General features: G+C 42.7%; 4 protein-coding genes and 1 long non-coding RNA gene across 8 annotated transcripts in view; 3 read left to right on the top strand and 2 right to left on the bottom strand.

Moving 5' to 3' along the window:
* Nucleotides 1–3,959, top strand: part of hivep2a (HIVEP zinc finger 2a) — a 109,087-nt gene extending 105,128 nt beyond the window's left edge. For all 3 annotated transcript variants that reach the window (XM_017427427.3, XM_017427429.3, XM_017427430.3), the window contains one exon: nucleotides 140–3,959. In XM_017427427.3, coding sequence (XP_017282916.1) covers nucleotides 140–820 — 681 coding nt within the window. In that variant the 3' untranslated portion in view covers nucleotides 821–3,959. The remainder of the gene's footprint in view (nucleotides 1–139) is intronic.
* Nucleotides 1–13,712, bottom strand: part of LOC112450897 — a 72,157-nt gene extending 58,445 nt beyond the window's left edge. Inside the window, exons 1-2 of one of the 2 annotated variants that reach the window (XR_003039625.1) lie at nucleotides 13,664–13,712; nucleotides 13,485–13,581 (exon numbers count right to left, since the gene is read on the bottom strand). This is a non-coding gene — a long non-coding RNA (uncharacterized LOC112450897). The other variant, XR_003039624.1, reaches the window with a different exon arrangement.
* A 1,106-nt stretch (nucleotides 13,713–14,818) lies between these two features.
* On the bottom strand, nucleotides 14,819–17,709 carry LOC108242523 (activator of HSP90 ATPase activity 1). Its single transcript, XM_017427395.3, has 9 exons — nucleotides 17,400–17,709; nucleotides 16,679–16,869; nucleotides 16,500–16,582; nucleotides 16,297–16,414; nucleotides 16,123–16,220; nucleotides 15,903–16,040; nucleotides 15,439–15,540; nucleotides 15,304–15,355; nucleotides 14,819–15,231 (listed from the first exon to the last, which is right to left on the bottom strand). Exons 1-9 carry the CDS (start codon nucleotides 17,477–17,479, stop codon nucleotides 15,074–15,076), a joined length of 1,020 nt encoding a protein of 339 aa, XP_017282884.1. The 5' UTR covers nucleotides 17,480–17,709; the 3' UTR covers nucleotides 14,819–15,073.
* Nucleotides 17,710–18,602: 893 nt separating this feature from the next.
* Nucleotides 18,603–23,365, top strand: vipas39 (VPS33B interacting protein, apical-basolateral polarity regulator, spe-39 homolog). The gene is made up of 19 exons (XM_017427387.3): nucleotides 18,603–18,623; nucleotides 18,934–19,026; nucleotides 19,611–19,716; nucleotides 19,791–19,928; nucleotides 20,011–20,049; nucleotides 20,125–20,189; nucleotides 20,271–20,327; nucleotides 20,437–20,529; nucleotides 20,616–20,649; nucleotides 20,729–20,831; nucleotides 20,909–20,936; nucleotides 21,035–21,108; nucleotides 21,496–21,571; nucleotides 21,884–22,018; nucleotides 22,126–22,167; nucleotides 22,242–22,418; nucleotides 22,498–22,587; nucleotides 22,682–22,786; nucleotides 22,865–23,365. Exons 2-19 carry the CDS (start codon nucleotides 18,934–18,936, stop codon nucleotides 22,883–22,885), a joined length of 1,476 nt encoding a protein of 491 aa, XP_017282876.1. The 5' UTR covers nucleotides 18,603–18,623; the 3' UTR covers nucleotides 22,886–23,365.
* Nucleotides 23,366–23,801: 436 nt separating this feature from the next.
* On the top strand, nucleotides 23,802–27,026 carry LOC108242536 (probable G-protein coupled receptor 132). Its single transcript, XM_017427413.3, has 2 exons — nucleotides 23,802–24,231; nucleotides 25,622–27,026. The coding sequence occupies exon 2, from the start codon at nucleotides 25,678–25,680 to the stop codon at nucleotides 26,674–26,676; it is 999 nt and encodes a 332-aa protein (XP_017282902.1). The 5' UTR covers nucleotides 23,802–24,231; nucleotides 25,622–25,677; the 3' UTR covers nucleotides 26,677–27,026.
* The last annotated feature ends 862 nt before the right edge of the window (nucleotides 27,027–27,888 follow it).

The following is a 27,888-nucleotide window of genomic DNA, read 5'->3' as shown; positions in this document are numbered from 1 at the left end:
TTGGGCACATCTAAGACCGTCTGTCTGAACCGTTATTTCTGCTGCAGTTTGGGTCACTGATGTGTTTTAAATTATGGTTTTATAAATAATTATAAAACTTCAAACTGGACGAGGGTCTTTAACTTCAAATCTCTCTCAGGTGCGCTCTCCGTTCCCGATGATCCCCATCGGGGGGATCCAGATGGTACACTCCGTCCCGACCTCCGTCACCGCCCCGCTGGCCCAGCAGGGGGCGCAGCCGGCCTCCTCCCGCCTGTTCCTGCAGAAGAGCACGTCGGAGGACTCCATCAGTGGCGAGGCATCCGCCTTCACAGAGCGAGGAAGGCGAGGAGGGGCGGTGGGTGAGAGGGGGAGGGAGTCTACGTCTCCTCACCCCTCCTTACAGGAGAGCGACAGGGGAGGAGTCCGGCAGGAGCAGGAGGAGACCATCCACACCTGCACCAAGGCCATCGCCTCGCTCTGCATCGACTCCAAGGAGTCTGTGGAGAGAGATGGGAGGGACAGAGGCCGAGCTCCTCCCTCCTCTTCCTCACCCTCAGTGCTGACCTCTGACCCCCATCAGCAGCAGAAAAACTCCACATCATCACCACCTCATCCCGCCTCGTCTCCTCCTCAACCTCCTGGGATTCAGCACTTTAGTGGCCTCGAGCTCAGGCCTCCCCACCCAACCATCCCCGCCTCCCCTCACTCCTCTTCCTCCTCCTCCTCTCCTCACCCCCACAGTCCAGGTTCGGACTCCTTTCACCCTCCAAAAGCGTCCATCAAGCTGGAGAACAACCCGGAGGTGGAAAGCACAAAAAGAAACAGGGACGTGTCGTAGAACAAGATGTTTTTGGATAATAGGAAGGGAAAAAGTGCAACACGGAGAAAAGTTTAAGACTTTTGCACATTTCAAACATGGCTCCTCTGATTCAGCTGAGAGCTTACAAAGACAAACAGCTCGTCAAGCAGGAGCTGGAAAGGAATTCAGCCGTTTTAATGTGCACAGCATGCCTGTTTTACCTGCGGCCGGCTACCAGAGACTCTTATTTAAAGACTTGGAAGAGCTTACACATGTACACAAGCCTGACCAAAATCTGCTTGAAAAGGTCTCATCTGACGGTACATCAAAACAGAAAAAAAACAAAAACACAGACTTCTACATGTGTGCCTTTTCTTTCATTCTTCTGGTTTTTGGGGCTTTTATTCTCTGTAAATACAATCAGCTTTGTAATAAATGCAACCTCCCTCGTCCTTTCCCTTCTTTTGTTTCCCCTTTTTTTGGACACCTTAAAAGTTGATGTGAAGTTATGGATATTACTATGACGTACGGTTGCACTAAAACATATTTTTATATGAGTGAATTGGAAAAAAAACAGCTTTTTTGTGTACAGCTGCAATTCTATAATACTATTTATTGTTACCATGTTTCATAAATTGTACATTTTTTTTCTTAAATGTTGTGGATGCCTTTTTCTATGTAAAGCATGGGGTTTTGCTGACATTAGGGTGATGGATATGTACACTGTAATATGGCTTTATATGTTAGACTTATTTATATACAGGTGTGGTCAGACGTTTATACCCACTTATGGGCTCGGATGTCGATAATTTGGGGCTTTTATTGAGTTAAATGAATCATTGCTTTTTCAGGGTGGAATAATTTTACCATCTAACTTAAATGACTTTAAAACAAGATGCACAAGTTTGCATTTATTGTGGATTTTCTCTCATTCACACAGGCTCAAATTGATCCCATTAATATTTGGTTAAATGTCCTTGTGGACCACAGAGTTTGTGTATCCATCAACAAGCTTCTGGGAGAAATATAGCTGATTTTTTAACCCCTCTTCTTGGCAGAGTTCATTTAGACCAATCAGAAGCCAGTTCTGATGCCTTTATCCAATCAGAAGCCAGTTCTGATGCCTTTATCCAATCAGAAGCCAGTTCTGATGCCTTTATCCAATCAGAAGCCAGTTCTGATGCCTTTATCCAATCAGAAGCCAGTTCTGATGCACGTTTGGGATCATTATTTTGTTGCAACACCCAACTATGTCCAAGTTTCAACTGACTAGCTGTTGATTTGAGGTGAAGTTGAAGAATTTCATGGTAGTCATCCATTATTTAACCCACTAAGCCCCACAGCATGATGCTACCTTCGCCATACTTTACAGTTGGTGCAGTGTTCTCGAGTCTTGAGGCTCCAAACATCCTTCCTGTCATCTTCTCCAGAAAGAATTTGGCCATGGAGTTTGACTGTGTGGCTTTTTGGAGGCGGGGCTTCCTTCTTGGTCACCATGGCGATATAAAACCATCTCCACTGTGGACAGGGACTCTGGTTCACGGCAGGCCTGAGCTTTTTTTCTTTCACCTAAGGGGGACTGGTTGGGTCTTCAGGACCTTCACAAAGTATCTTTCACTCGTGTGAAGTTGTCTGAATTTATTGAATCTTAAATGGTTTAAAAATGGCTCCAAAAAAAAAAAAAAACCTTTCTCCAACAACCTGCCTTTTTAAATCCTCACTGAGATCCATGGACGTTCCCATTCTTTGGTCATTTTAAAGAACGATGTTAAATAAATCATTTTTAAGCTGGCAAAGAGAAACTAGAAGTTGCAGTCGATCAAAATCACCAACAGGAAGTTAATAGGCCTTGGCCTTTTCAGAATAAAAGACCTTCAGCGCCACTTCAGTGCATGGATATATTTGAGCCTGTGTAGATTAGAGGAAAATCTATAATAAATTCAAACTTCTGCACCTATTTTCAGTTGTTAAAAACCATTGAAGTTTTATGTTATATAATCATTTCACCCTGGGAAAAAGATGCAAATAAATGCTTAAAAGTCCAAAATGACTGTGACCTCCACGGTCATGAGTGGATGGAAACTTCCCACCACAGCTGGACGTGTAAGTGAGCCCCTCCCCGTGGAGGTTTATGCATATAGAAGATTTACTCGAATATTTACTCAGCATATGAAAACATACAGTATATATTGAATCCACCTGTTTATATCTATATCTGCACTTAACATTTAGGATGACATTCATATTAAGGTTTTGTAGTTTGCTTGTACATTTTTGCTGCTTTTTGCCTGCCGCTGCTTGGGATTTTTCCTTCCATTTTAGTTTTTCTTTTAAAAGAAAACCCACACTTTAATGGTATTATTTCAGGTTTTGTTTTGAGACTTGCTCTCAGCATTAAGTGAATGATGTCTTGCACCGTGGCGCTCTGCTGAAACGTTTCATCATGCATTTCTCCTCAACAGCATTCAAGATTACTCATTCTGGAGAAAAAACAAAACCAACAACATTCCAGTCCGTGTAAATATCCAGTCATTTTCTCCCAGAAATAAAAACACGTTTTAGACTTTCACAGCAATGATGCACATGACGTTCAAGGCCACTGAGACTCCTTAAGCTCAAACTCTCTGACAAACGCACCTTATATTTGTTCTGTGAAAGTCCCAGCAGTCTGAGAGCGGTTTTAGGAGGAGAACTGCTTTGTGCTCTAAAAACTGAAAATAATTTAAACAGTAATAATTCTAATGTTTAACAGTCGTGGCATTGAGGCTCTCTGCGCTGCTTTGTCGCCCCCCCCTCCTCCTCCTCATCCCCTTTTCTAGCTAAGCAATATTTAGCCAAAACTCTGCTCACCAGCAGGGAGTGTATTTGTTGCAAGGCAACAATGGTGTACTTTTAAAAAATCCTAAAATCAGGAGAAGAAGGAAGCGGTTCTGGTGATTTGGGGCTGAGTCGGGCAGGCTGCAATGTGTCTGTATTCTGTATCAGTGTGTATTCGACCAGTATATCCTCTTCTTACAACCGTTTTTTTTTCTATCTCGGTCCTTCCTCTGTTATGTACATTTATCATGACAATGATGTCTTTAAAACTTCTCTCTTATCAAAGCACAAGTCATTGTATAGAAATGACAACAATACAAAAAAATTTAAATAAAAAAAAAGGTAAACGTGCATTTAAAAAGGGTAACTTTTGTGACGGTGTTCTGTGGAATTAATTGGATTATCATGTATGACCCCAGTTGCAACAAGGACTCGCAGTAGAAATGGAAGAAATGGATTGTTGTTTCCAAATAAATATAAATAGAAAAAATAGTTTGTCATTGTACTTTTTTTTTTGCAGTTTAACAAACTACAATATAAACTGGATGCGCTCCGTTTAAAACTTTATCATGAAGTAAATACAGATGATCAACAATTCATAAAAATATAAATAAAAATAAGATCAGATGTAAGGATTAACTGATCGGCATCAGAGGGACCACCTGTAGAAAAGCAGCAGGTTCTGGTGTGTGTTACCACAACGCCAGGGTGGAAAGACATCAGCAATGACCTCAGAGAAGCAGCTGCTGCTGCCCATCAGTCTGAGAAGGGTCAAAGGTCATTTTCAAACTATCTGGAGTCCATCGTTCGACAGAGAGAAAGATTGTTCACAAGAGGAAACATTTAATACAGCTGCCAATCAGACCAGGAGTTTACATCCCAGCAAATTCACCCCGAAGGTCAGACCGTGCAATGCTCAGACTCTACAGGCCTCAGTTAGCAGGTTAAAGGTCAAAGGTTAAAGCCTCTTCTCTCTAAAAACAACATGGCAGCTCGACTCAGGTTCATCTGAAGGAACCAGAAGACTTCTGGAGCAGAACCAGACCAGAGGACAGATGTTTACCCAGAATGCACTGCAGCTGTCAGCACAGCGGTGGAGGGCTGATGGTTTGGGCTGATTCTGGACTCAGATGTGTTCCTTTCAGCTTCAGACAAACATCTGAAGCAGCTTCCTAGCAGCCATTTTAACCGTTTCTCAGACTGGATTAATATTGACGTCCTGCTTCGCCTCCCAGCCGATAAAACTTTAACTCCACCCCTATAAAATAAAAAGAAAACCATTGCTCTTTATTGTTCTTTTTAGCTGTTGAATCAAAGAAACAAGAGCTGCAGTCATGTGACCACTCCAAAACTACAGGTTTAAGAAGATAAAATGATTTAAGTTGCACATTAAAGTGCAGATATGGGTGTTAATAAATATTACAGCCTGGTACACCCCTGACAGTAAATCGATATGGACCGGCCTCTGTAGGACATTTAGGCTGTTTCATCCACCCAGACTGACACATTTCAGATTAATTTATATTTTGTGTTTTCACTGATTCAGCTGTCGAACGTCTGACGGCCGAAGAACTTCTTGAATTTATTGCAAAAAGATTTGTTTTTATTCGTCTTTGGGTGATTGTGCTTTTTGCAACAAAAGCAAGAGCTAAAGAAAGATGTGACAGAATAAGCCCTGCCTGTATTTGTAGTAATATTCTAAAGAAATGACAGAATTTCCACTCCCTCCCAGAAGAAGGTCAGTTAACATGTCTTCTCCACAGATTACTCTTGGATTATTAACATTTTTCTTGCCTTCACCCATTTTTTTAATGTGTTTCATCTTCCTCGTAGTTCTAATTTTACTGCCTTCCTGTCATTAGTCCCGTCCCACATATGTCTACCTGTCTTTGGTGGGTTTCATTTCTTATTGTTGACACAACTGGGTTGGTGTCGTCTCACATTTAGGCTGTCAGCCTGTCCACGTGTTGGTGAGTCCCGCAGCCTTTGATGGGAGATGATCAAGCGAGTTATTTTGGTCCTGATTAGCGTTTGCAGGAATCACTTTCATCCCTAGTTTGGAAGGTGTGAGTGCTTTTCATGGTTCGCTGCAGTGAGCATATGGAAATCTCCCCTGAGACTCCGGTGTGGTGCTGTTTCACGGAGCGACTCTCTCTCTGTGTCACTGTCTCCGTTTCTGGATCTGCAGGGTTGTTTGCATTGTTGAAGCCTGAAGAATCTATTTTACATTTTAAGCAAACAAAGACAAACCAGCAAAACATTTCAGGGATATTAAATGATTTGAATCTTTACTTTGTTTTGTTAAAACCCCAAAATATTAACAGAGTTTAGTAAAAAGATGATGCCTCAAATCAAGAAACGGACATTAACAGCATAAATATTGATGCACTCATTACTATTTTACTGTTTTTTGTTGTTAGTCGGTTGTTACAATTTTTAGATTTCAGTTTGTAAATGAAAATGTTGGCATTTCTGTCTTCTTTCTGTGTCTCCTACTGCTGTAGGACTTAACAGTTTTGTCTCAAATCCCTGCAGAGTGCAGCGTTAACACACCCAAACTCTCATTGACTTCCATTAGATCACTCAACACATAAAATCTGAGCCAAACTTTGCCAAGGAGTTTGAGTAAATATCACCAAAGACAATAATAAAAGATGGAAACTAAATTGAGAAGGGTTCCAGAGGTTTTCCTGCAGGATGCTGACTGTTCACAACCTCTCCACAACCAAACTATCTCTTTAACTCGAATAAAAACCTCAATTCCATGAAGACAAGATGGAAAAACTAAAAATAAAAATGGAAAACCCTTGGAATTTCTGCTGTGGGGGGGTCACCGGCTCTTAGAGATATAATTTCACATTCTTTGTTTCACACATTGACCAATCTGACTTATTATGAAGATTTTTGAGGGCAATAATTACACCAAGCGAGCTGCCAAACGTGTCATTTAACAGCTCGGGCTGATTCTGCAGAGTCACGCCATCGCTGCCACGCGGTCGGCGCCGCAGGCCGACGGACGCAGGCTGGAGCTGCGACGTCTCTCTGGGAAAGGCTCTCATTTCTGGTTGCACGTCACCCAAACGGCTTGTTTACATGCCGTAATGGTCAGAGGCAAACAACCTGTGGTGGGACAACCCGTGTGTGAAAAACGGGATCCCACGTCAGGCTGCAGAGCTTCTCCCAGCTGTAATTAACTCTAAAGGTAAACCAGAGGTTTTCTGTGGAAAATTCCCATCTTACACACTTGACTTTATGTCATTTATCCATCTATTAGTCTTACATATTTTAGTTTTATCTAAAATATTTATTTCTGAACTGTAGCCCCTGAGATGTGATGCAGTTTGAAATGTTTCGAAAACATTTCCTTTTTTTGTTAAAGGGATTCTTTATTGAAGGTAATTTTCAGAATGCTTCACAAGTTTTCAGTCAGTGACAGATCTGAACTCAGCAGGAAAACAATTTAGCTCCCATTTAAACTATTTTAGGACTTTTTATTCAACAATGCATGGCATGACTCCACTTCACGTTTTAATATTTTCTGCCGCGCCTCAGATTTCATGTTTCAGCTCCAAGCTGCAGAACACGGGTCAGAAATCATGCATGACCCCAGAACATGGCTTCAAAACGGAACTGTGACCCTAAAACTGAGCTACTTACTGAAGAAGCTTTTCTTTATTCAACCACTGAACAACTCATGACAGCAAATCAGGATTTTATCAACAGTGGAGCAAGAAATCCAGGCTGGTGTCAGAATCAGGACGTGTTTAACCTTTAAACTGCTCTCCGTCCAACAGGAGTTTGAACACATTTCCTCTTTAAGACAGACTTTCCTGAAACTAAAATAGTCTTAACAAGAACTTCTTCTCAACCTTATGTGAAAAAACAGTTTCTCTCCACACAAACAAACATTTTCCTTAAACACCAAACTGTGATCCCAAAACTGAGATTTGTACCAAAATATGGCCTCAAATTAAGGTACCCTTCAAACCCTGACCTCAGAATTTAAAGCCTTAAAGTTGCTATTAAGTTGTTATTAATCACTGCTTAACACAAAAACCTTCTCTACTAAACTCTGTTTCAAAGCCAGCTTCATAAAAAGCTCCGAGGAGAAGCAGGTGACATTTTTCACAGAGAGGAACAATTTTAAAAATAAAAATCCACATCGAATGCAAAGGAAATAAAAGTTGATTCAGATGATCAGAATGTAGTTTTTCCTTCTGAACTGAAATATTATCTGGATGCTTTTGTTAGAATCAAACCTACAAACATCATTTAACTTCAACATCTGTGTGCTAAAACTATTAAACTATTAAAATCTTCCACTGATAAAAACCTACAACTTCACTCTTTCTGAAAGAACGAAGCATTTATGATTTATTATGATTTGTAAATTAATCCTAAATGTTCTGCTGAGGACAAAAATCTACAAATAACGTCTGAAATTTGAGTTTAAAGTTCCGGATTTAAACCAGTTATTAATAAAAATACGTATGATGCAGTAATATTCCACATTTTCTTATGAAGAGGCAACAGTTTCCGTTTCTGACCTCGTTGTGTGTTTGAGTCTGTTTTATTCTGTTAGAGCATAAAATCATCAGATAAGTGATTAAATTCATTTTATTTCATTTACTTCTTCTGTAATCTCAATCACAATTCAGGTTTCCTGTTGACTAAAGTGTTATCTGAGTTTACAGCCAATGTTTGGGGCTTTGTGCTGCTTCGTTTCTTCGGCCTTCACCGACACGCGACGTTACAGCCGAGCCTCTCAGGGACGAGCCTTTTCTTCTTTTCAATCTTACTCACACTAATCGGAAACAAAGTTAGATTTTTTCACCTCTGAAAGGGGCTGAGAAGAGGTATTCAAGCTGAAGTGAGTCACAGAAAGACGGCATGGCGTGCAGCTCGTTAATGGGAGTAAAAATATCTGGAAAAAGGTTTAAACCTGCAGCTTTTTATGTTCAGTGATGCAAACAACCAAATCTATCGTTATGTGGTTCAAATATTTGTCTGATACGGAAATAAAAACTTGACACATCAAAGCATCAGAGAGTGAACCGAACAGAAAATGATGTGAGAATAAAGTTCTGTTGAGTAGGTTTGGTACTTTAGAAGTACTACTATACTGGAAAACAACCACCACTCAAACCAGTTTGGATCAAACCTCCAAATCTCAGAAATTATTTTGCCAACACTGCAAAACAAACATCCACACAGAGGCAAAACTATCACTTTTAAACAAATTTATTGTATTTACCAGGGTAATCTTTAGCTCCTCGGTTCAGTCGACACTAATCTAACTAATCTTCTCCAAACTGAGGTTCGAAGGCGTAAGACAGAAGCCGACTGCAGCTGATTACAGCTTAAACGAGCTGAAAACGATCCCTTTAATTGCAATTCAGGCCACCGCGATCAGCAGGGTGCTGTTCCAACTTCAGGAGGTGAATCTGACGCCTGAAAGTCAGAAACTGTGTGCAGATTTAAAGCAGCTCTCACTTCAACACTTTACAAGTCAGCCAGGAAGAATCATGACCAAACTGCACATCTGAGGGAAAGTTCATGACCTTTGACCAGTTCGTACCCAGTTCTCTGCATCTGAGTCATACTGGGGTTTAAATCAGCGAAACTTTCACAATTTAAATATAATCAAAGACAAGAAACAAAATCCACACAATACGTTTCTCAAATCATTGGTTAATGAAGTCCTTAAATTAAAAATCTTGTGATTTGTTGCCAACTACCAGCTGTTTGTTTACAAACAAACAGCCGGAAAAGACAGACAACTCTGATGTATTTGTACATATTTATGCTTCGATTTGTTGAGTAAAGTCTGCAGACAGAAGTGTTTTGTTTACATCGAGTGAGTACCCACATTTCAGAAATTCATATAAACATATCTGGAAAACTACAAACGCTTTAAAACTGAACCATCTGTTATAGGTTAGAGGATAGGATGTTTTATATTTGCACCTTTAATAAGTTGTAAAAATCAGTCAAACAATCATGTGTAACAGTTGTTTTAACCAAAGAGTCATATCATGGAAATTAAACCCAAATACTGTGCAGATAGTGTAAAATACTAAAATAACAGCGTGCATTGATAATCCTGTCTAACCCCAGATGGTAACAAAAATAAAGATTTAACACACGATGAGATGAGCCGCCGTCGAAGCCGGCAGCAGATTTAAGAAACGTCTGGCTGAACGAGGACAAAACAGAAACGTGAGTCAATTAAATCAGCAGGACTCTCAGTTTGTCCTCCTTAGCAACCGTAACCAAGGAGAGACCAGACTTTACACGTGAAAAAGTGGTTTGCTTCGTCCCCGACACCTCCTCCACAGAAGGAGGTCTGAGGTTCGAGACATGCTTCACCTCATCCCTGATTTACAGGAAGAACAAACTGTGTGTCAACAGGAAAACACACACCGATGGGTGGTCCGAGCGTTGTGTGCGTCTCAATGAGGCATCTGTTCGTTTCAGTAAACAACTTTCCATTTTTAGCTACGAGAGAGATGCTGTTAGCCAGAAACCCATCCCTGCTTTATGTGTGTCCAAATGGATGCAAGAGATAAAAATAATCTCAAATTGAGCCAGGAAAGATGTCAGCAGGAGCACTTCTAAAATTAATTCCTTTGTTAAAAACAAAGAAAGCTGCAAAGATGACATTAACTCAGAGAAACAAGAGCAGTTTAGTCTAAAATAAGAAAAACTCGAAGGTTGGAGAATAATCTGTGGTGCAAAGACTTAAATTCAAATATATATGTGTGTGAAAAACTTCTTATGCTACAACTACCAAAGGAAAAAGATAAGATTCAGGGTAAAATCTGAAACCAGACAGAATCTGGGCCTTTGTCTTCATGATAACGTGGACAGAGGATCCGAGGCGATAACAGAGGAGATGATCATCTTACAACCTGACGTACGAGGAAGGAAAACGCTGACAGAGCTTCAGGAAAGACAATAAAACAACAAAAACACAGGAAAGACAATACAGAAGGGGCGGTCCTTCCAAGAAAGGAGTGAAATAAGAGAAAATGAGGCTTTGGGGAAAAGAGGAAATAAATGTGGTCAAATACGACCGAAACAATTAACAGAAGAGCAGAAGAATAAATCATTAAAATCATCACAATTAGCAGCACAGAGGCTAAAAAACAACAAGAAAAAGAGAACAGAGTTAACAGATTTAACTGAAAAACGCAGAGCAGAAGATAAAAACGAGGACGTGTCCTTTCAGAGGAGCCAGTTTGTGTTTTTACTAAAAATATTCCAGAACATGAGAAGGAAAACCAGACGGAGGCTGACAGACGATTAAAATCCCCCTCAATCCCCAGAAAAGTCCTCTTCACATGTAAAGACTGAAATAAGATAAAAAATAAAATAAATTAATGCAGACGTTAAAAACAAGGCTGTAGATCATAATTAGTTTTTAGAAAAAGGAAGAAAAGTCCTTCCAAGGACAGGCAGACCGATAAGAGAGGACAGAAAAAGACTAAATTAACAGGAATGAAAAGAATGAAGATGAAGAATAAGATCGGTTTCCAAACCAAGGGTCGGGGACCTGCTGTGGGTCATAAAACACCAGCTGGGGGTCCTGAGCTGTTCTGGAATAATCCTTACAGAAAATTTTCACTTCAAATGTTAGAAAAGGTCAAAATAAGAGTCATAAATGGGAGGAAAGTTGTATAATATGAGTTTAAGCTAACAGTGCTGCCATGATGGACTGCCCACCAGTTCATTTGTCTGTTAGCAAAATATCTGATTTTTATTTTTGGAGTCAATCTCATTCAAGATGGCTGCCACAGCTCAGCAAGCTTGGAAAACACAAAAATGGTTATAATTCAGTCAGTTTTACAGATATTGAGCTGATATTTGGTGTGGTAGTAGCTGAGAGTCATTCACACTGACTGATTTACAAGATAGGACTAAAACTGTTATTGTTGTTTAAATTAAGCATGAAAGGCGGCGGGCGATATGCATTCATTCAAGGAATGCCAGGCCTTTTTTATTTACCTGTTCTAGTGATGTTTGTGGAGTTTAACCACAGATATTTGGGTTATCTTCTAGGGTCAGAAGCTAAAAAGTTTGGAAAGCATCGAGTTGGACAAGAGGAAAAAAAAATAAAAGCTTTAAAATAAAAAGTCCAGTTCTGTGCAATAACTGCACAACTTTCTAATAAAAACATGAGAAATAAAAGCTATTATAAATGGGAAAAGAAACAAATATATGTTCTGTAAAAGTCTTTAAATCTAGCAGGAAACTGCAGAGCCAGAAACACACTGACACCTATTGGTCATCTGAGGAAGTGCACAAATTATTTAGAATAAAAAAAATGTTTTTCCGTTTCCTGGAAAGAACCTCAAGAAACTTGGAGCCCATTTAAAAAAAAACACCCCCGACTCATGTGGATGCTGGGATTTATAAAAACATTATTCCATCAGAGGCTCCAAACCACACCTTAAAATCAAAAACATGACCACTCAGTTCAGAGCCAAACCCTTCCTGGTAGCAGCTGGCATCGGATGGCCTGAAAACTGCTGAGCGACTCTCTGCCTGAGCAGCATGAGAACCAGGTGTAATCTGGGAATCAGAGCAGCATTAAACTGGATCCTCTTCTGTGTGTGTGAGCGTCTAACCCGTCCCAGATGTGGACAAAGAAGACAAACTGTTTACCGGAACATCTCCTCTTGTTTGTGCTGAGATCGGCCTCCTCTGTGGGGATAAGCTGTAATTATAGGATGCACATTTTCATTAGCTTCACTGTTTCTGTTTTCATCTTCAGGGGTAGAAAGTTTTCATCCAGTCAGGAACTCGTTTCCATCCTTCAGATCTGCTGACAGTGGATGTTTGAGAAGATGTGGGTCAGATCTCCTCCGTACGGGGCTCCCCTCCTCCCTCACAGCATGTGGACCGGATGTCCCATTCGTCTTCCCCCTGGAGTCCCTGTCTTCAGCTGTCTTCAGCTGTCTTCAGGCTCGGTCTGGCTGAAGAGGAGCTGGACCTGCTCAGGGTTTAGTCAGCTGCTGCTCAGGAGACAAATCCTATAACGTAAGGTTTTTAAAGAGGTTTTTGTGCTTAATGGTGGGTTTTAATGATAGGAGGACAACTCAAACTTTCCTTTACACCTAAAGTGTCCCAATGGTGAGGTCTCTGAGGACTGTCTCCAGCTGGACGTCCTCCAGGCAGCTTCCTGTTGTCCAAACTGTCCCTCACGGTCTGCCAGTTCAGACTCCCGGCCAAAACATTACAAAAGTTCTGCTTTATTTAGAGCAGAACATATGGGTTCTGATCGTTCACTGACACTTTAAATCTCTTCATTGTTGCTCTGAGAATATCACTTTAATTTACTGACATTTATATTTTATATTGTTTTAAACCGACTCCTTTGTGCAGCATTTAAAACCACTAATGTTGATCAGTTCAGATGCTACTAAAGCTGAAGGACGACATGCTTAGAAACAAGGTTTTTAAGATTTATATTGTTAAGAAAACAGTTTAGTATAGTTAGAAAAAACAAGTTTCCTGTAATAACTCAGAAATATTTCTAAATCTCAATGACACAAAAAGGATTTCAGGTTGATTCAAACTGAAAAAGTCACAAACATCCATCATATCTCAGCTGTAAATCATCTCCAAGCATCTGGACAGCGAAGCTAACCGATCAAACTGGGTTTAAACACAAGAATCACTCATCTTTGCACCATAATCTTTTTGTTATTGTGGGAAAAACAAAGTTTCTAAACTGTTAACCAACAAACAACAAGATAACTGAACTGTTAACAAACAAACTAACTAACTAACTTGTTAACCATCACTAATCTCCCTCTGATAATCTGTCAGTGACATATTAACCCATGATGATCAGAGCGGCTGTTAAAAGACAGAAACTTACTTTAACAGCTTCCTCTGATCCAGGGTCAGCTCGTCTCCAGCAGAAATGATTTAAATCCTCAGGTTTGCTTTAATAAACACATCCCACTGTTTCCTTTCTGTTAAAATAAAATAAAATCTGTCATTTTCCTCCTCTTTCATTCCTCCAGTAACTTCTGCTTGTTGGGATTTCTGCCTCACCTGCAGCTCACAGGTGAGTCTGATGTTTCATCTGCCTCTCCACTTCCTGTCTGAACCCCAACGTAAAGGGCTATTCTGTCCATTTTCCTTTCAATGTTTAATTACAACCATAAAAAATAAAAATAAGGGAGTCCTTCTCTGCATTTCCCAGGAGCACACAACAGAAAATACAGATTTTATTTTAATTTATTATATAAAACTACTTAACATAAAATGTTTGGGTTTTTGAGTTTCCAGAGAGCATTTATTAAATGTAAACTTGAGAGTATTTAAAGGTTTCGGATGATTTTGTTTTACAGTATTTAGGGGAAAATGACAGCTCTGCAGTTCTGACTGAAATCAGAGAAAAGACTAAAACGTGTCTGGAAGAAAAGCTGGCATTTATAAACCGAGTGACGCACAAGATGGACTCAGTTCTCTCCATCTGTGTGTGTGTGTGTGTGTGTGTGTGTGTGTGTGTGTGTGTGTGTGTGTTATTCATAGTTCTGATTGGCGTCATCAGCTCAGAAAGTCCTGCTGGGATACAACATGTTAACCATCAGCACGCTTCATGGCTCACACCAAGCTGTGACAGAATGTTTGCTCTTCAGTTTGTGAATTAACCTCCTTTTCTGCAGAACACTTCAGCTGTAAATCATTTTAATTAAAAAACAGATTCTATCTAATCTTTCTTAAATGCACAGAATCTTCTGAGGTTCAAGGAATTTCATGCATGTTTTTGGGTTTGGAGGAAATCCACACGTGCACAGGAAGAACAATCAGAAAGAGTCGAACCTTCAGCCTTACGTGAGGCAACAGTCGCTCCACCGTGCAGCCTGAACCGAGAGAAAAGAAACCTGAACATGTTTCACAATAAAAGCAGCCACAACCATATTTACAATCAGAAGACACAAAAACACAACTGTTTGACTGTTTTTTGTTGTCGTCGTTCTAAAACGCACAAACAATTACAATAGGAATTTGTTCATTTAACCTTTTTTTCTGTTTGCTAAATAACAGGATCACAACAATTCTGAACAAAAATCAAATCAAAACCTAAACAATTATAAGAAACAAGAAGCTCCTGGACCTGAAAGCAAACAGGAACCTGATGGAGAACTACACCCACAGACTCTTCACTTGGACTTCTTTAAAGAAGAAAAAGCAGAAAGAAAATCTGATTTAAGAGCAGTCATTTATTCACACAATGAGAACGTAGCAGAATTAAAGGAACAATCCCAGCATTTTTAATTGTTTCAGTAAACAAGGCTAAGCACATCCTGCAAGCATCTCCGCTGTTTATTAGAAGCTCTGGACTGAAGAGTTATAAAAACTGAGGATTTTTATCTCTTTGAGAGAAACACGTCTCCTTCCTGAGGAGAACATCTGAAGTTTCATCCTGAGCCCGTCAGATGTTCCCGGGGCTCTCCATCAGTACCCAAACGTCTGTTTGATGGCCTGGAAATAGAAGCGTTTCCAGCCCTCCCTGGTGGTGTCCTCCTCCCCAGCAGGAACTCCTCGACACTCCATCCTCAGCTCAGTCTCATCTCCTCGATCTTCCAGCTCCAGGCGGATGGTAGCGTAGTGCTCTGCTGGAGGAACCACAAAGCTCAGACGCTTAGAGCCGCTCTGATTGCAGCAGATCAGGCAGGTGAACTCACCGCTGGGCCACATCCTGAAGCGCCACTTCATCTCAATCCTCCGGTCCGGTACCTGCAGAGAGCAGCGCTCTGGTTACCATGATGACGTGACTCACACTTACTGACATCTGATTGGCTGAGCGGCTGTGAGCTGACCAGCTCCATGAACTCCCCGTTGATGCTGCCGTCCAGGAGCTGGAACCTCCCTCCTCTCTGGCCGTCCACTGTTGCTGCTGACCGAGTAAACACCTGCACAAACTGCACAAACAGTACTACTGTAATACTGCTGGAATACTACAGCACTACCACAGTACTGTGTATTCTAACTGATATGATGTAAACCAGCAGAGAACACCTGGGGACTTCATGCAGGTCAGTTTCTGTTTGTTGGGTCACAAAATAGGTTTGTCTTATTAGCAAATAAACTGACTAAAATCCTATTCTGCACAACAGAACAGTAAATCCTGGTTTATCCTTGTCTGTTCTGGTCTGTTATGGTCTCAAACTGCTCTAAACTGGTTTCAGGCAGGTCAGTTGTTAGTTCATACTGATCCAGTCTCAGATTGGTCTTCCCCAGCCTGTTCTGGTCTTTCCTGTCCAGGTTTCCGGCTGGTCTGTACCTCCTGGTTGATGAAGGTCCTGTAGAGTTCGTCAGCAGACGTTTGGAACGTTTCCTTTAAGCTAAAGCTGCAGGTTTGGATACGAACGCCTGTGGGGCATGGAGCCGGGCCAGATGAGGACTTCACATCGGTGCTAATCTGAGGAAGACCGTGGAGAGGTTCTTATTCAGGTCCACTCAGCATTAACAGCAATTAGCTCAGGACCACAGGTGGAATCTACCTGGGTTTTGCTGGTTTTGACCTGGTTCTTCTTGGCCAGCTCAGGTGCAGGGAGCTTCTGTCCATCAGTGGTAGGAAGGATCATCCCCTGACTGAATTCTGTTTGTTTAGAAAACATCATTACCACAAAGCTCTCCTCTGACTGGGTGGACCAGTTGCTTTGTGGAGAACTGACCTGATTTCAGCTCACGAACGTACTCGCCCAGAGCTCTGCAGACCTCCTTAATCCCAGACCTCTTCATCAGGTCCAGGAGTGGTGTGCTGGGCTGGTCCTTACAAAGAGACACTGATATCTGGACAGAAGCAGCTTTATTAGTATTGTTATCAGTACAGTTGTCAGTATAATGGTGTGAGATCAGGATCAGGACTCTGACTCACATCCAGGTCGTCCTCATCATTCTCATCAGACAAGTTGGCCACATCCAGAGTTCCTCTGTACTTCACTCCACTACAGGAAGTACCTGCAGACAGACAGCAGGAATGAAGAGGAAATGTATGTCTGGGTGGCTGAATGGATGGATGGATGGTTTGATGACATCATCAGTGACATCACTGACCTAGCCAGCTGGCCTTCAGCTGCCACTCGTAGAAGTAGAAGAGTTTTCCTTTCCGGTTGTTGATGGAAGCTTCTCCTTCCAGTTTGGTGACGTCGGTCAGCTGACAGACTCCCTCGGGTCCCTCCACCCGAACGCTGAGCAGAAGCTGACGGAGGTGCTCCGAGGACCAGGCGGAGACATCCCGTTCTGTCCTGAGGGGGACACACCGAGTTGAGACTCCCCCACTGTCCCTGAAGCGTCCTGGCCCCACCCACCCTCTGACATCACAGCCTTTAAAAATATCTCTACATGTGCTGAACTGGGGTGTCACATAACACACACACACACTCACACACCAGAATAACTCTTCCTAATATATCACACAGATCATTCTGGAGGATTCCTCTGCTGCCGTCAGAAGTTATTGTTGCCATGGATACCACCTCAGTGACAGATCTACAGAGCAGATAAATGTCACAAGGAGTTTAACTGAACTTTGTGCTTCCCAACAGGAAGTGAGGGGAGTCGCTACAACTTTCAAAATAAAAGCTTCATATATCATCATGAATCCCACTGAGATCACAGATCTCTTTTTTTAAGGGAGGCAGCCTAAACAGCATTAAAGTACTTCTTTGTTTTTTTATGTTGCTATGGTTTGAAACAAAATAAGAGCCGTGTTCAAAGAGTCTACAGCTTCAAGATCATTCACCAACAAGAAAACTCAGAGCAGTGTCTCACTGACCAGTGCCAGTTGTTGACGTTGGTCGCATCAGCTCTCTCCTCAACAATCCATCGAGGGTCTCCTTCTCCCCATTTGGCCATCGTTGGTCACTGATTCCTGATCACTGATTCCTGATCGCTGATTCCTGATCACTGATTCCTGATCGCTGATTCCTGATCGTTGATTCCTGATCACTGATTCCTGATCCTGGTCAATACAGGCTGAAGGTCGGGACTTTTGTCACGTTGAGCAGCTCTGAGTAACTCCTGAGTTTTAAAAACCACTACGACTCCACAGAGTGTTTGAGTGAATCTTCTTGTCTTACAGCAGCTGAAACATGAACCATCTGCTTACTGTAAGGACTTTCAAAATAAAGCCACACACAGGGTGCAGCTCAACAAAATAAAATTGCAGAGGATAAATAGTTTATAAAGTTTTATTCTCCAGTTGAAGAGGGAATACTAAGAAGTATCCCACTCCAAAGGAAACTGTTAGAACTGAATATAAGCATTAATATTATTTACAAAGTAAAAGTGTATTTATATTATCATAAATACTTATGAACTTAAATAAAAGTATGATAGAAATAATCAGATTAATGAAATTAACGCATCTTCAAGAAGGTGTTGTTCCAAATATTTCAAATATTTTTCATAAAAGTGGAATATATTCATTTTTTTTCCTAGATGGATTATTTTTCTTATTGTTTTCTCTATTGACTGATTAATTGTTTTATAAATGGCCATTTATCATGACAAAGATAAAATCTGAAATATAAAAATACTTCCTTATTTTTACTCATTTGCCTTACTGATTAATTAATTATTAGCTTAAGATGAATTTAAATGAACTGCTTGTGATCTACTGGCAAAAATACTGTTATATGTATAGTAACCAAAGCTATTAAACAAAAACAGACAAATAATACTGACAACAAAGCAAGCTTTAAAAGAGTAGAAAGTGAAAAGGTCAATAAAGTCACGAATACTAGATTGTATTTAAATTAAGTAAATCTTATTTGAACAGTGCCTTTGATGATTCATTTTACATATATTTTATGTAGTTTATTATTGTTTGTTAAGGCAAAGTGGATGTTTTTAAGTAAGCCCGTTTTCTGAGCAAAAATCAACGAGCTTTTAAAGGCAGCAATATCTACTACAACTCCCAGAAGCCCCCGCGAACCCGGAAGTCGTGAATTTGACGTCATGCAGAAGGAAGGAAAAGGAAGAGCATCGGCAGCTAAAGGTAAAAACATCTGGTCGAATCCGATCGATTATCAGCTTTATGATTGGTGTTTTATGACTTTTATTGTTCCGGTTTAAAGGTTTTATATTTACGAAATGACGTCACTTTTCCCGCCGTTTGACATATCAAGAAAAACAAGTTATTTACTGACGTCTGTTAGCTTGCTAACAGCTAGCATGCTAATAATTAAAGCTTCCAGCTGGCCTCAGAGATGAGCCTGAAAGAATAAAGAGTTAAAACGAGCTGCTCGTATTTGTGTCGACAGAACAAATGAAGTGAATTTAAACAAAGTTTGATTGTTCGTGTCCAGATGATGAAAAGTAAAGCAGATGAGGAAGACTACTGGAACAGCTCCAAGTTTAAAGCCTTTACCTTCGATGATGAAGATGATGAGTTCAGCAGGGTAAGAGCTGGTCTCTGAGAGTCTTCCGAACCAGAACCTGGACCAGAACCAGGTGTGATGAGGGGCAGGTGAACTGATACCAGAACTGCATATTTTATAAGATAACCTGGAAATTATTCTGATGCTACAAAAAGGTTTTAATCCTCTAAACTTCCCAACAGTGTGTAAAGTTTTTCCTTTTATTATTATTATTAAAACATCAAGATGATTAAATGTGATTAAACCTTTTATATGATGAAAAACTTATCTTCTTCTGACTGATAAGCTGATAATTGTCATTAAAATGCTGCTGTTGGAGGCTTCTTGGTTAAAGTTTGCAGCTGAATCAACAAAGCGGCATAAAAACTAAAATATACGACACGTTACCCTCATCAGAAAACCTCTCTGTCTTGTTACATTAGGTTCTGATCTGCTTGTTTCTTCTTTTCCAAACCCATAAATACTTAGAGGAGATGAAAGCGACAGAAAGCTGCTTATTTAGCAGAGAAGAATATCTGCAAAACATCACAGGAGACCTTCAGAAATGATAATAGGATCAGTTTTGGATTAGAAAAGTATTTGAGGGTTTTTGTTTGATAACTTAGTTAAAAGAATCGAAGCAGGCGGTGAACAGCATCCGACAACTGGTGGACGATGACGACGATGAAGACGATGTGGAGAAAGTCAGCTGGAGCGGCGAGCCGGTCGGCAGTAAGTCTCTGATTCGTGGGATCCTGAGCTGTGATTGGCTGCAGGCTGGTGACTTGTGGCTCCTGTGTCCTCAGGTATTTCCTGGTCTGTCAAAGAGACGGCAGCATCCAATCAGAGGACAGACAGAGAGCCCGCCTTCCCTAAGATCACCACAGAGAGGCCGCCGCTCAACAAAAGCCAGTCCGGTCTGTCTCTGAGCTCCCTGTTCAAAGGTGGGAACCTGACCGCCAGGTGCAACAGGAAGTGGGTCACATGACCGATCATGTGACTGATGTTTCATGTGTCTGTCTGCAGGAAAAAATAAAGGAGGAAACTTGCAGAGTTTCACGGACAGTGAGTGGGATTAAATAATTCATATTTGAACTCGTGAAGCACGCCGCAGGCTGACCTGATGTTTTGGCGTTTCAGCGCTCGGCGACACGTCCGTCAGGCTCTTTGCTCCTGAGCTCAGAAAACCAAAATCAGAATACAAGGTAACTATAGGGCTGTAATCTGATTACAGTCTGTGATCTGATTCTCTTGTGTTCTCATGACGTGGTTTGTTCCGATGTCAGGATTTCGTCAGTGATTGGACACCTGTAGAGACGGTCCAGAGGCTGCAGCAGGGGAAGGTAACTCACCTGCTTCACCTGTGTGGACTTTACAGCAGACATTAAATATCCAGCGTAGATGTTCTCCTGTAGTTGTAAACTGTAGTATTTCTGTGTACTTGTACTGCAGGCGGTGTCTCTGGAGAAGTTTCGCTCTCTGCAGGACAAACTTCTGCTGCTGGACTTCGCCGTCGCCGCTCATGATGGGAACGTCATCACTGCCGTAACTTTATTTACTCTCTTTACTCTTTACGGACTCGGTGATCAATAAAACTCGACTAACGACCTGAACACGTCGTCTGTTTTCAGGTTCTGATCTATTTGAAGCGGAGTCTCTGTAAAGGTGAGCCTCTCTGGTCCTGGTTTGGTTCTGCAGCTGTCAGAACTCAGGTCTGGATTCTTATTGTTTTTATTTTGATCAGAGGTTTTATTCCGAGAGCTGGAGTCCAGGCAGACGGCTCTGAGACACTTCATCCACTACATGACTGAGACCAGAGACCAGAGGCTGCTGCTGGAGCTGCTCAGGTCTGGACTCACCTGGACGTTTAACTCTTCTTCATGTCTCACTTTGTTTACGTCTGATTTCTTCTTCTGCTTTCTAGAAGTCTCGGCAGGACGGAGGATGTTGCGGTACGTAGTAGTACTAAAATCACAACTACTTGTAGTAATACAAGTACACAGGATAATATATATATATATATATAAAACGCCTGTTTCCATGGTGACAGCTGCTTCAGTATAAAGAGAACAAGAGCATCAAAGATGAAAACAAGAGGCGGGACTTCGTGAAGAGCTGTCTCAGGTGAGTGACACCTGATGGTTTGGACATGTCCAGTGGAGGGACAGAAGGATGATAGGATGCAGTTAGAGAGGACACAGAGGACAGAGTTAGATGGAGGAGGAGGACTCGCTGTGGAGACACCTGAAAAGGGAGCAGATGAATGAAGAAGAAGAAGATTCCTCTCAATGGATTGAGATCCCCGGGTGGACCCAGAACTCACTGGAAGGATTATAAATCCATCAGCTGGAGAGAGTCTGTGGGGAGGGGGCTGTCTGGGTTTAACTCTGGACCTGATGGATGGATGGTTGGTTGGTTGGATGGATGGTTGGTTGGATGGACAGATGGATGGATGTTTTTCTATTTGTTTAGTTTTTTATAATCATTGTTTACCGTTTTGTTTGTTTGTAGCCTCCCGTTTTCCCCCGAGGACTCGGCTCACGTTCAGGACCACTACACTCTGCTGGAGAGGCAGATCATCATCGAGGTCAGAACCGGTCCTAACTGGGTCAGACTGCCACCAACCAGCAGCCTGTTGTGTCCCATGGGTTTAAAAATGCTGGTTGTTCATCAGTCTGAGGTCACTTTCATCAAACCAGAACATAAAATTATCTTTAAAGTAGATTTTTCTGATCAGTTGTTCCAAATATGTTTATTTGTATAATTTAAATTCCGTTCAGGCCCAATAATTCTTCCTAAATGTTCAGTTTTATCCAAGCCTGAGCCCGGAGTTATCTGTACTTTTATTTTGAAGTTAAACTCTGGCTCACTTCCTGTTTTCTGCCCGTCTTGTTGCCAGGCAGCAGATCAGAGAGCTGAGCGCGACGGAAAGATGGAAATCTTCCAACGGTTTCCCAGGAAAGCTCCGATCCTCAACATGCCTCTGATCACAACGCTGTACTACTGCTGCTTGTACCACTACAACGAGTCGGAGGTTAGCCCCGGTTTACCTAAACCAGAACCAGAACCAGTGAAGCCTGGATATGTTGATCTGGATCAGATTATTTAACCGGATCAGTTGTTTGGTTTGTCGGTTTGCAGGGAACCTACAGCAGTCCGCTGAACATCCGTCAGACCTTCAAGGTGAGAACGTTCGTTTTGAATCTGCTGAAAGTGGAACGCTCAGAGTTTCTAACGGCGGCGACCTTTGACCCCAGATATCAGAGAAGCAGTATTTTGCGACGGTGTTGGCGGCAAGGGCGAAGCTGAAGGCGTGGGCCGACGTGGACGCCCTGTTCACCAGCAGGAACTGGCTCGGCATGATGAAGAAGAGGTCGCCTCTGAGCTTCCAGCGAGTCGTCGACATACTGCAGAAAAACTCCGCCCCCACGCAGGTGAGGGGGTCGGGCCGAAGAGCGGCAGCAGAGCTCAGGGGGAGGGGCAAGGACTCACTGTGCTGCTGGTTCCCGACAGGTGCTGCAGGAGTACGTCGGACTCGTGGACGACGCCGAGCTCAGGATCAGTTTGGCTCAGAAACACAAATGTCACGACATCGTCATCAACGTGAGTCACGCTAACGTTTACGCTGCCGGAGCTCTCTGATTGGCTGCCGACGCCTGCGTTTGTGACGTTTCCTCTTCTTGTCTTGACCAATCAGACGTTCCGGGACATGAAGGACCGCCAGCTGTTAATGGAATACCGTAAGAAGGTGGAACGAGGCTCGGCGGAGGAGAAGAAGATCGACCAGCTGCTCAACAACGTGGTGAGGAAGAGGAGGACGAAGAGCATCGTTTTATATTCCGTCATGTGACTCAGCCTAATTCTTCTTCTTCCTTTGCAGCAAATCCGGTGGAAGAACTGATTCTGGTTCAAGAACGCTGCTTCAGAGACTTTTATTGTGACAGTTAAAGGGCCAGTTTCCTGTTTAGGACAGCCCGTCTGTCACCGTGGCAACAGGAACAACCCCAGTCACTCTGTGACTCTTCCCACAGAGTAGAGAGAAGGCGGAGCTCATTTTTCTGCCGAGTCATCGTTTCGTCGCTTGACTTTTATATGATCTAGAAAAATAAAACATTCAGAAAAAATGAAAACTGCTGAAGGAAGAAGAGTTCAAACAACCGTGAATGTTTTTACATGTATGTGTTTTAGTGGAACAGGTGCGTAACAGGTAAGCAGTTAGTTGGTTATGAGGTCATATCCTGTTCAGATCAACAAACAAACCTGAACGGAACCCAGAGACTCGAACAATGTTCAGTTTTACACATAAAACACAAGATCATGGAAAGTAAATCTGTAAAAACATGTGAAGAAAAAAAATTAATAAAAGGTTTTTTTAATAAAAGTTGTGTTCAATTAAAAATCGAAATAATAGCAGAAACAATGAACGGAAGGGAAATGTTATTATTTTTATAACACTATTTGTGACAAAAGGGTGGCAGCATAGGTCAAAGGTCAAAGGAAAGGTTTCCAGACAGTGGTGAGAGCAGCCATGTTGGTTTGGAGACAGAACAGGAAGTGTCAGAGCTGAAGATGTTGAGGTTCTCCTCAGGAGGGACGAGGATGGACAGGATCAGGAATGAGGACATCAGAGGTCCAGCACAGGTTGAAGGACTGGGAGACAAAGACTGAGATGGTTTGGACATGTCCAGAGGAGGGACAGAAGTATGTTAGAGACACAGAGGACAGACTGAGATGGTTTGGACATGTCCAGAGGAGGGACAGAAGGATGTTAGAGACAAAGAGGACAGATATGGATGCAGTTAGAGAGGACAGAGGACACAGAAGACAGAGTTAGATGGAGGAGGAGGACCTGAAAAGAGAACAGCTGGAAACAGTTTAAGATCTGGTAACATGCAGTTCCAGCTGCCACCACCAGGGGGCATCATCTCGCTGCTGGGATCAATCAGTCCAATGACATCTATACTGATATATAACAACTTATATACTAATATATAACTTATATACCAGTATGAAAGTGTTTAAAAGCGACCCTCGGATCGAGCAGAGTATCGATCGTCAGCCTGTAGGATGACTGAGTGACTGGATGAATCAGTGAAAGAGGAGGAAAAGATGATTTAAACGGAAGTTATGAATAATTGATGCTGATGACGTAGGTCACGTGGTCCCCGCAGATTTTTTCTGTAGATATTATCGCAGCATCATTCTGGATGTGCGCGAGGACAGAGACGGACGAGGCGCGAGCCTGAGGTGAGGTTTGACCCTTCAGAGGGGAAAAACAGAATGGAAACATTTAAAACCTGAAAATATTATTTTATATGTTGTGTCTGTTAGCAAAATGTCTCATGAACCGTTGGACGGATTTCACTGAAACCTCCAGGAAATTTAATTAATCAGCTAATCAATAAGAAGTTATTTTGTTCAGACTACAAAGACTGAAAGAGTTTGAAACCAATGACCAGTTTGTGTTTATTGTCAGTGTTGGTAACAGGTAAACAGTTTGTTTACATCTGCAGAGAAGAGGAAGAGGAGGTAAACAGCTTCACCTTCAGTCTGACTCCTCAGATTCCTCTGATCAAACCAGAATCCACTTCCTGTCAGAATAAAAGCCCAGCCTGTCAGAGGAAGTCGAACGGCCGAGTCGCTCCGAACTCTGATCTCAAAGAAAGAGTCAGGTGTGATGTTTCCACAGGAAGGGGTTCTGTGAGGTGTTAGGTTGTTTTTAGAGACAAACTAACCCCAACCTTAAAGATAAGGAACACACAGATGTCTTAAAAAGCAGAAGAGACAAAAAAAAAAACCCCAGAGTGCCATTCTTCAGTTAACAAGACTGACGACATGCAGTACTACGACTCATCTCACTACATGTGAAACTGCAGCCACATCCCCCACCTCCACATTTACTATAAATGATTTCAGGGGGGGCATCCTCCCATAACCATCTGATTACTCAGCATCAGAAAACGGTGCTGCAAAGGAGGAACTTCTGAAAAAACGAAGTTCTGATTACAGGAAGACAGAAGTTACAAAACGTTCTATTAGACAATCTGAGTTCCTCGAAGACAAATTTAATGCAACAAGTCCTGAGAATTGCAACAGTCTGATGCCTTTAAAGGAAGGTCGGTTACTTTTGTCCCAAACTAACTTAGAATCAGAATCAGGTGAACCATCAGAAGCTGACGGGCCTGAAAACCATCACTAACTTACAATAAATTCATTAAACTAACTTTTCTTGACAAGCAGAGGGTGATAAAATCAGCCACTTTATGCTGTTGTAATAATCATGACAAAAATATAAAATGTCTTTTTTAATTTAACTGGATTTCTACGGATCCTTGGTGTCCCCCCCCCCGACCTGCAACTGGAAACAAAACTTTAATTCAGTTTATTTACAGAGCACTGACTCACAGCAAAGGTCAACAATAATTCATTTAAATCCAGATACTCCTTAAAACAAATAAAGACGTTTGACTGAAGTCTGTCGGGCCTTAATGGTTCTGAAAGTTCAGAAAAATAAGAAAGAAGAAACAGAACTACAGATACTAAAATCAGTTCTTTACTCAAGAGAAAAAAAAGAGAAAAGTTTAAGATAAAAATGTTTTATTTGAACAGTTTTATATATCTCCTTTATTCCTTACAGACGCTGATTCTTCGACCTGATTGGCCGTTTCTCCCCGCAGACGCTGATCGGCCATCATGCTGGACAACATGGCCGCCCCAGCCAATCAGAGCTCAGCGAGCTGCGTGCTGCCGTACGCCGAGGGCCGCCTGCCGCTCATGTTTCTGTACATCAGCGTTCTGGTCGTCGGTCTTCCCGCCAACCTGCTGACTGTCTTCCTCACCTGGCAGCAGGTGCGCAGGAAGAACGTGCTGGGTGTGTACCTGTGGAGCCTGTCGCTGTGTGACCTGACGTACCTGTGCACCCTGCCGCTGTGGGCGGATTATGTCAGCAGGGGGCACCTGTGGCAGTGGACGTCGGCCGCCTGCAAACTGACAGGCTACATCTTCTTCACCAACATGTACGTCAGCATCTTCCTGCTCTGCTGCATCTCCTGCGACCGCTACGTGGCGGTGGCGTACAGCCTGGAGGTGCGCGGCCTGAGGCGGCAGCGCCACGCCGTGCTCATCACCGTTGCCATAGTAGCGGTGGTGGCCACAGGTCACGTCGCCGTCTTCGTCATGAAGGAGGGCGACGCCGCAGAAGGCTCGGGCCGCTGCTTCGAGCCGAGCCAGAGCAGCGCCACGGTGATGGGCCTGAACTTTGCCCGTTTCGTCATCGGCTTCCTGCTGCCGCTGCTGCTGCTGGTGGTGACCAACTCCTGCGTCCTGGCCACGGTGCGGCGCAGCACGGGGCTGCAGCGCCGCCAGAAGAGGCGCGTTCAGTGGCTGGCGGTCGCCGTGGTGCTGCTGTTCCTGGTCTGCTTCGCTCCGTACCACCTGATCCTGCTGGTCCGGGCCGTCGTCTTCCAGCTGCCCCCGGCCAACGGCGACCGCTGTCTCTTCGACAGGACTCTGTACACGCCCTACACCATCTCCCTCGGCCTGTCCACCATCAACAGCGCCATCAACCCCATCCTCTACGTCCTCTCCAGCAACAACATCCGCAAGGAGCTGTACCAAGGATTCGCCCAGGCGTGCAGCCGCTCACCTGCCAGCAGCAGCCAGAACCAGATGCAGCCATCAGACAAGTCTTAACCTCCTCGAGAAGCCATTTTAACTTCGGGAGGCTGGGACAGATACTGAGAGACCAAACACTGGTCCATAATAAACCAGTGAATCAGGAGACGAGGACAAGCAGCTGCATCACCGCTAAAGACCTGAAAGACCCGTCTGAATCCAGATCTGCTGCTTTCTGCTGGACACGTCCCGGTTCCTGTGAGAGACTGAATTTCTAACTTCTTCCTGTCTAAAAGCCATCAGATGCTGTCCTTTGTCCACGGCCAGGAGGAAGAGACATTTATCTTTCCACCGGAGTGGAGGACTGAAGAACGGACATCTGCAAAGATTTGATGCTTTTTTATATAAATTAAATGTTTAAACGTAGACAAGAATAAAGAAGTCGTCCTTTTTTCAGGCTGAATGTTTGAGATCAGCTTCCCCCTGATGACACTTCCTGTTCCAACGTAAAAACGATGATGTAGTGGTGAGGACGTGCATCTTCACCTGTATCTCAAACGAACAGCAGATGAAACAGATTCAGAAATCTTCACACGCAGCCCTCAGACTGATCGAGTGTGTGTGTGCGTGAGTGTGTGTGTGGGTGTGTGAGAACAGGAAGTTTCAGTGGAAAGATAAATGTGAGAACAGAAAAAGTCAAGAGCTCAGGTACAAAAACATCAGTTCACACAAAACCAACCAAGATCCCAAACATTAAAAACAAAAACCACAGAGAGCTGCTTCTTTCTTCTGTTATCAGATCAGTTTCTACTGAGAAATCTCACATTTTATGAAACCTTTGGTTTGTTTTTGACAGTTCACAGTTAGGAAGTTGAGGCTGAAATTCTGACCCAGTTCTGCTCCGCTCCGATTGGCCGATCCATCACGCTGCCGTCCGACAGGTGCTCTGATTGGCCGATGTTTAAAAACCGAGAGACCTTCTCGTTAATTATTAACGCACCTGTCAGACAGAACCGAGCATCAAATTAATAATTGATGGCTGACCTGAAATCAGATCAAAACAACGCGAGGGGCGGCCTTTCACTCTCCGTCACCGTGGCAACAACCGGCAGAAAGAGTCGTTTATCCCAATCCATCAGCCGACACTGGTCAGGTTTATCAGAGTGAGAGGGTGAGAGAGTGAGACAGTGAGAGAGAGGGTGAGTGAGTGAGAGCGTGAGAGAGTGAGTGAGAGCGTGAGAGGGTGGGTGAGAGGGTGGGTGAGAGGGTGGGTGGGTGAGAGGGTGGGTG

The sequence above is a fragment of the Kryptolebias marmoratus genome, linkage group LG19 (genome assembly GCF_001649575.2).
Source record: "Kryptolebias marmoratus isolate JLee-2015 linkage group LG19, ASM164957v2, whole genome shotgun sequence".
NCBI classification, from domain to species: domain Eukaryota; kingdom Metazoa; phylum Chordata; class Actinopteri; order Cyprinodontiformes; family Rivulidae; genus Kryptolebias; species Kryptolebias marmoratus.
Note: the sequence above shows the minus strand (reverse complement) of the source record. Positions and strands in the feature narration are given on the sequence as shown.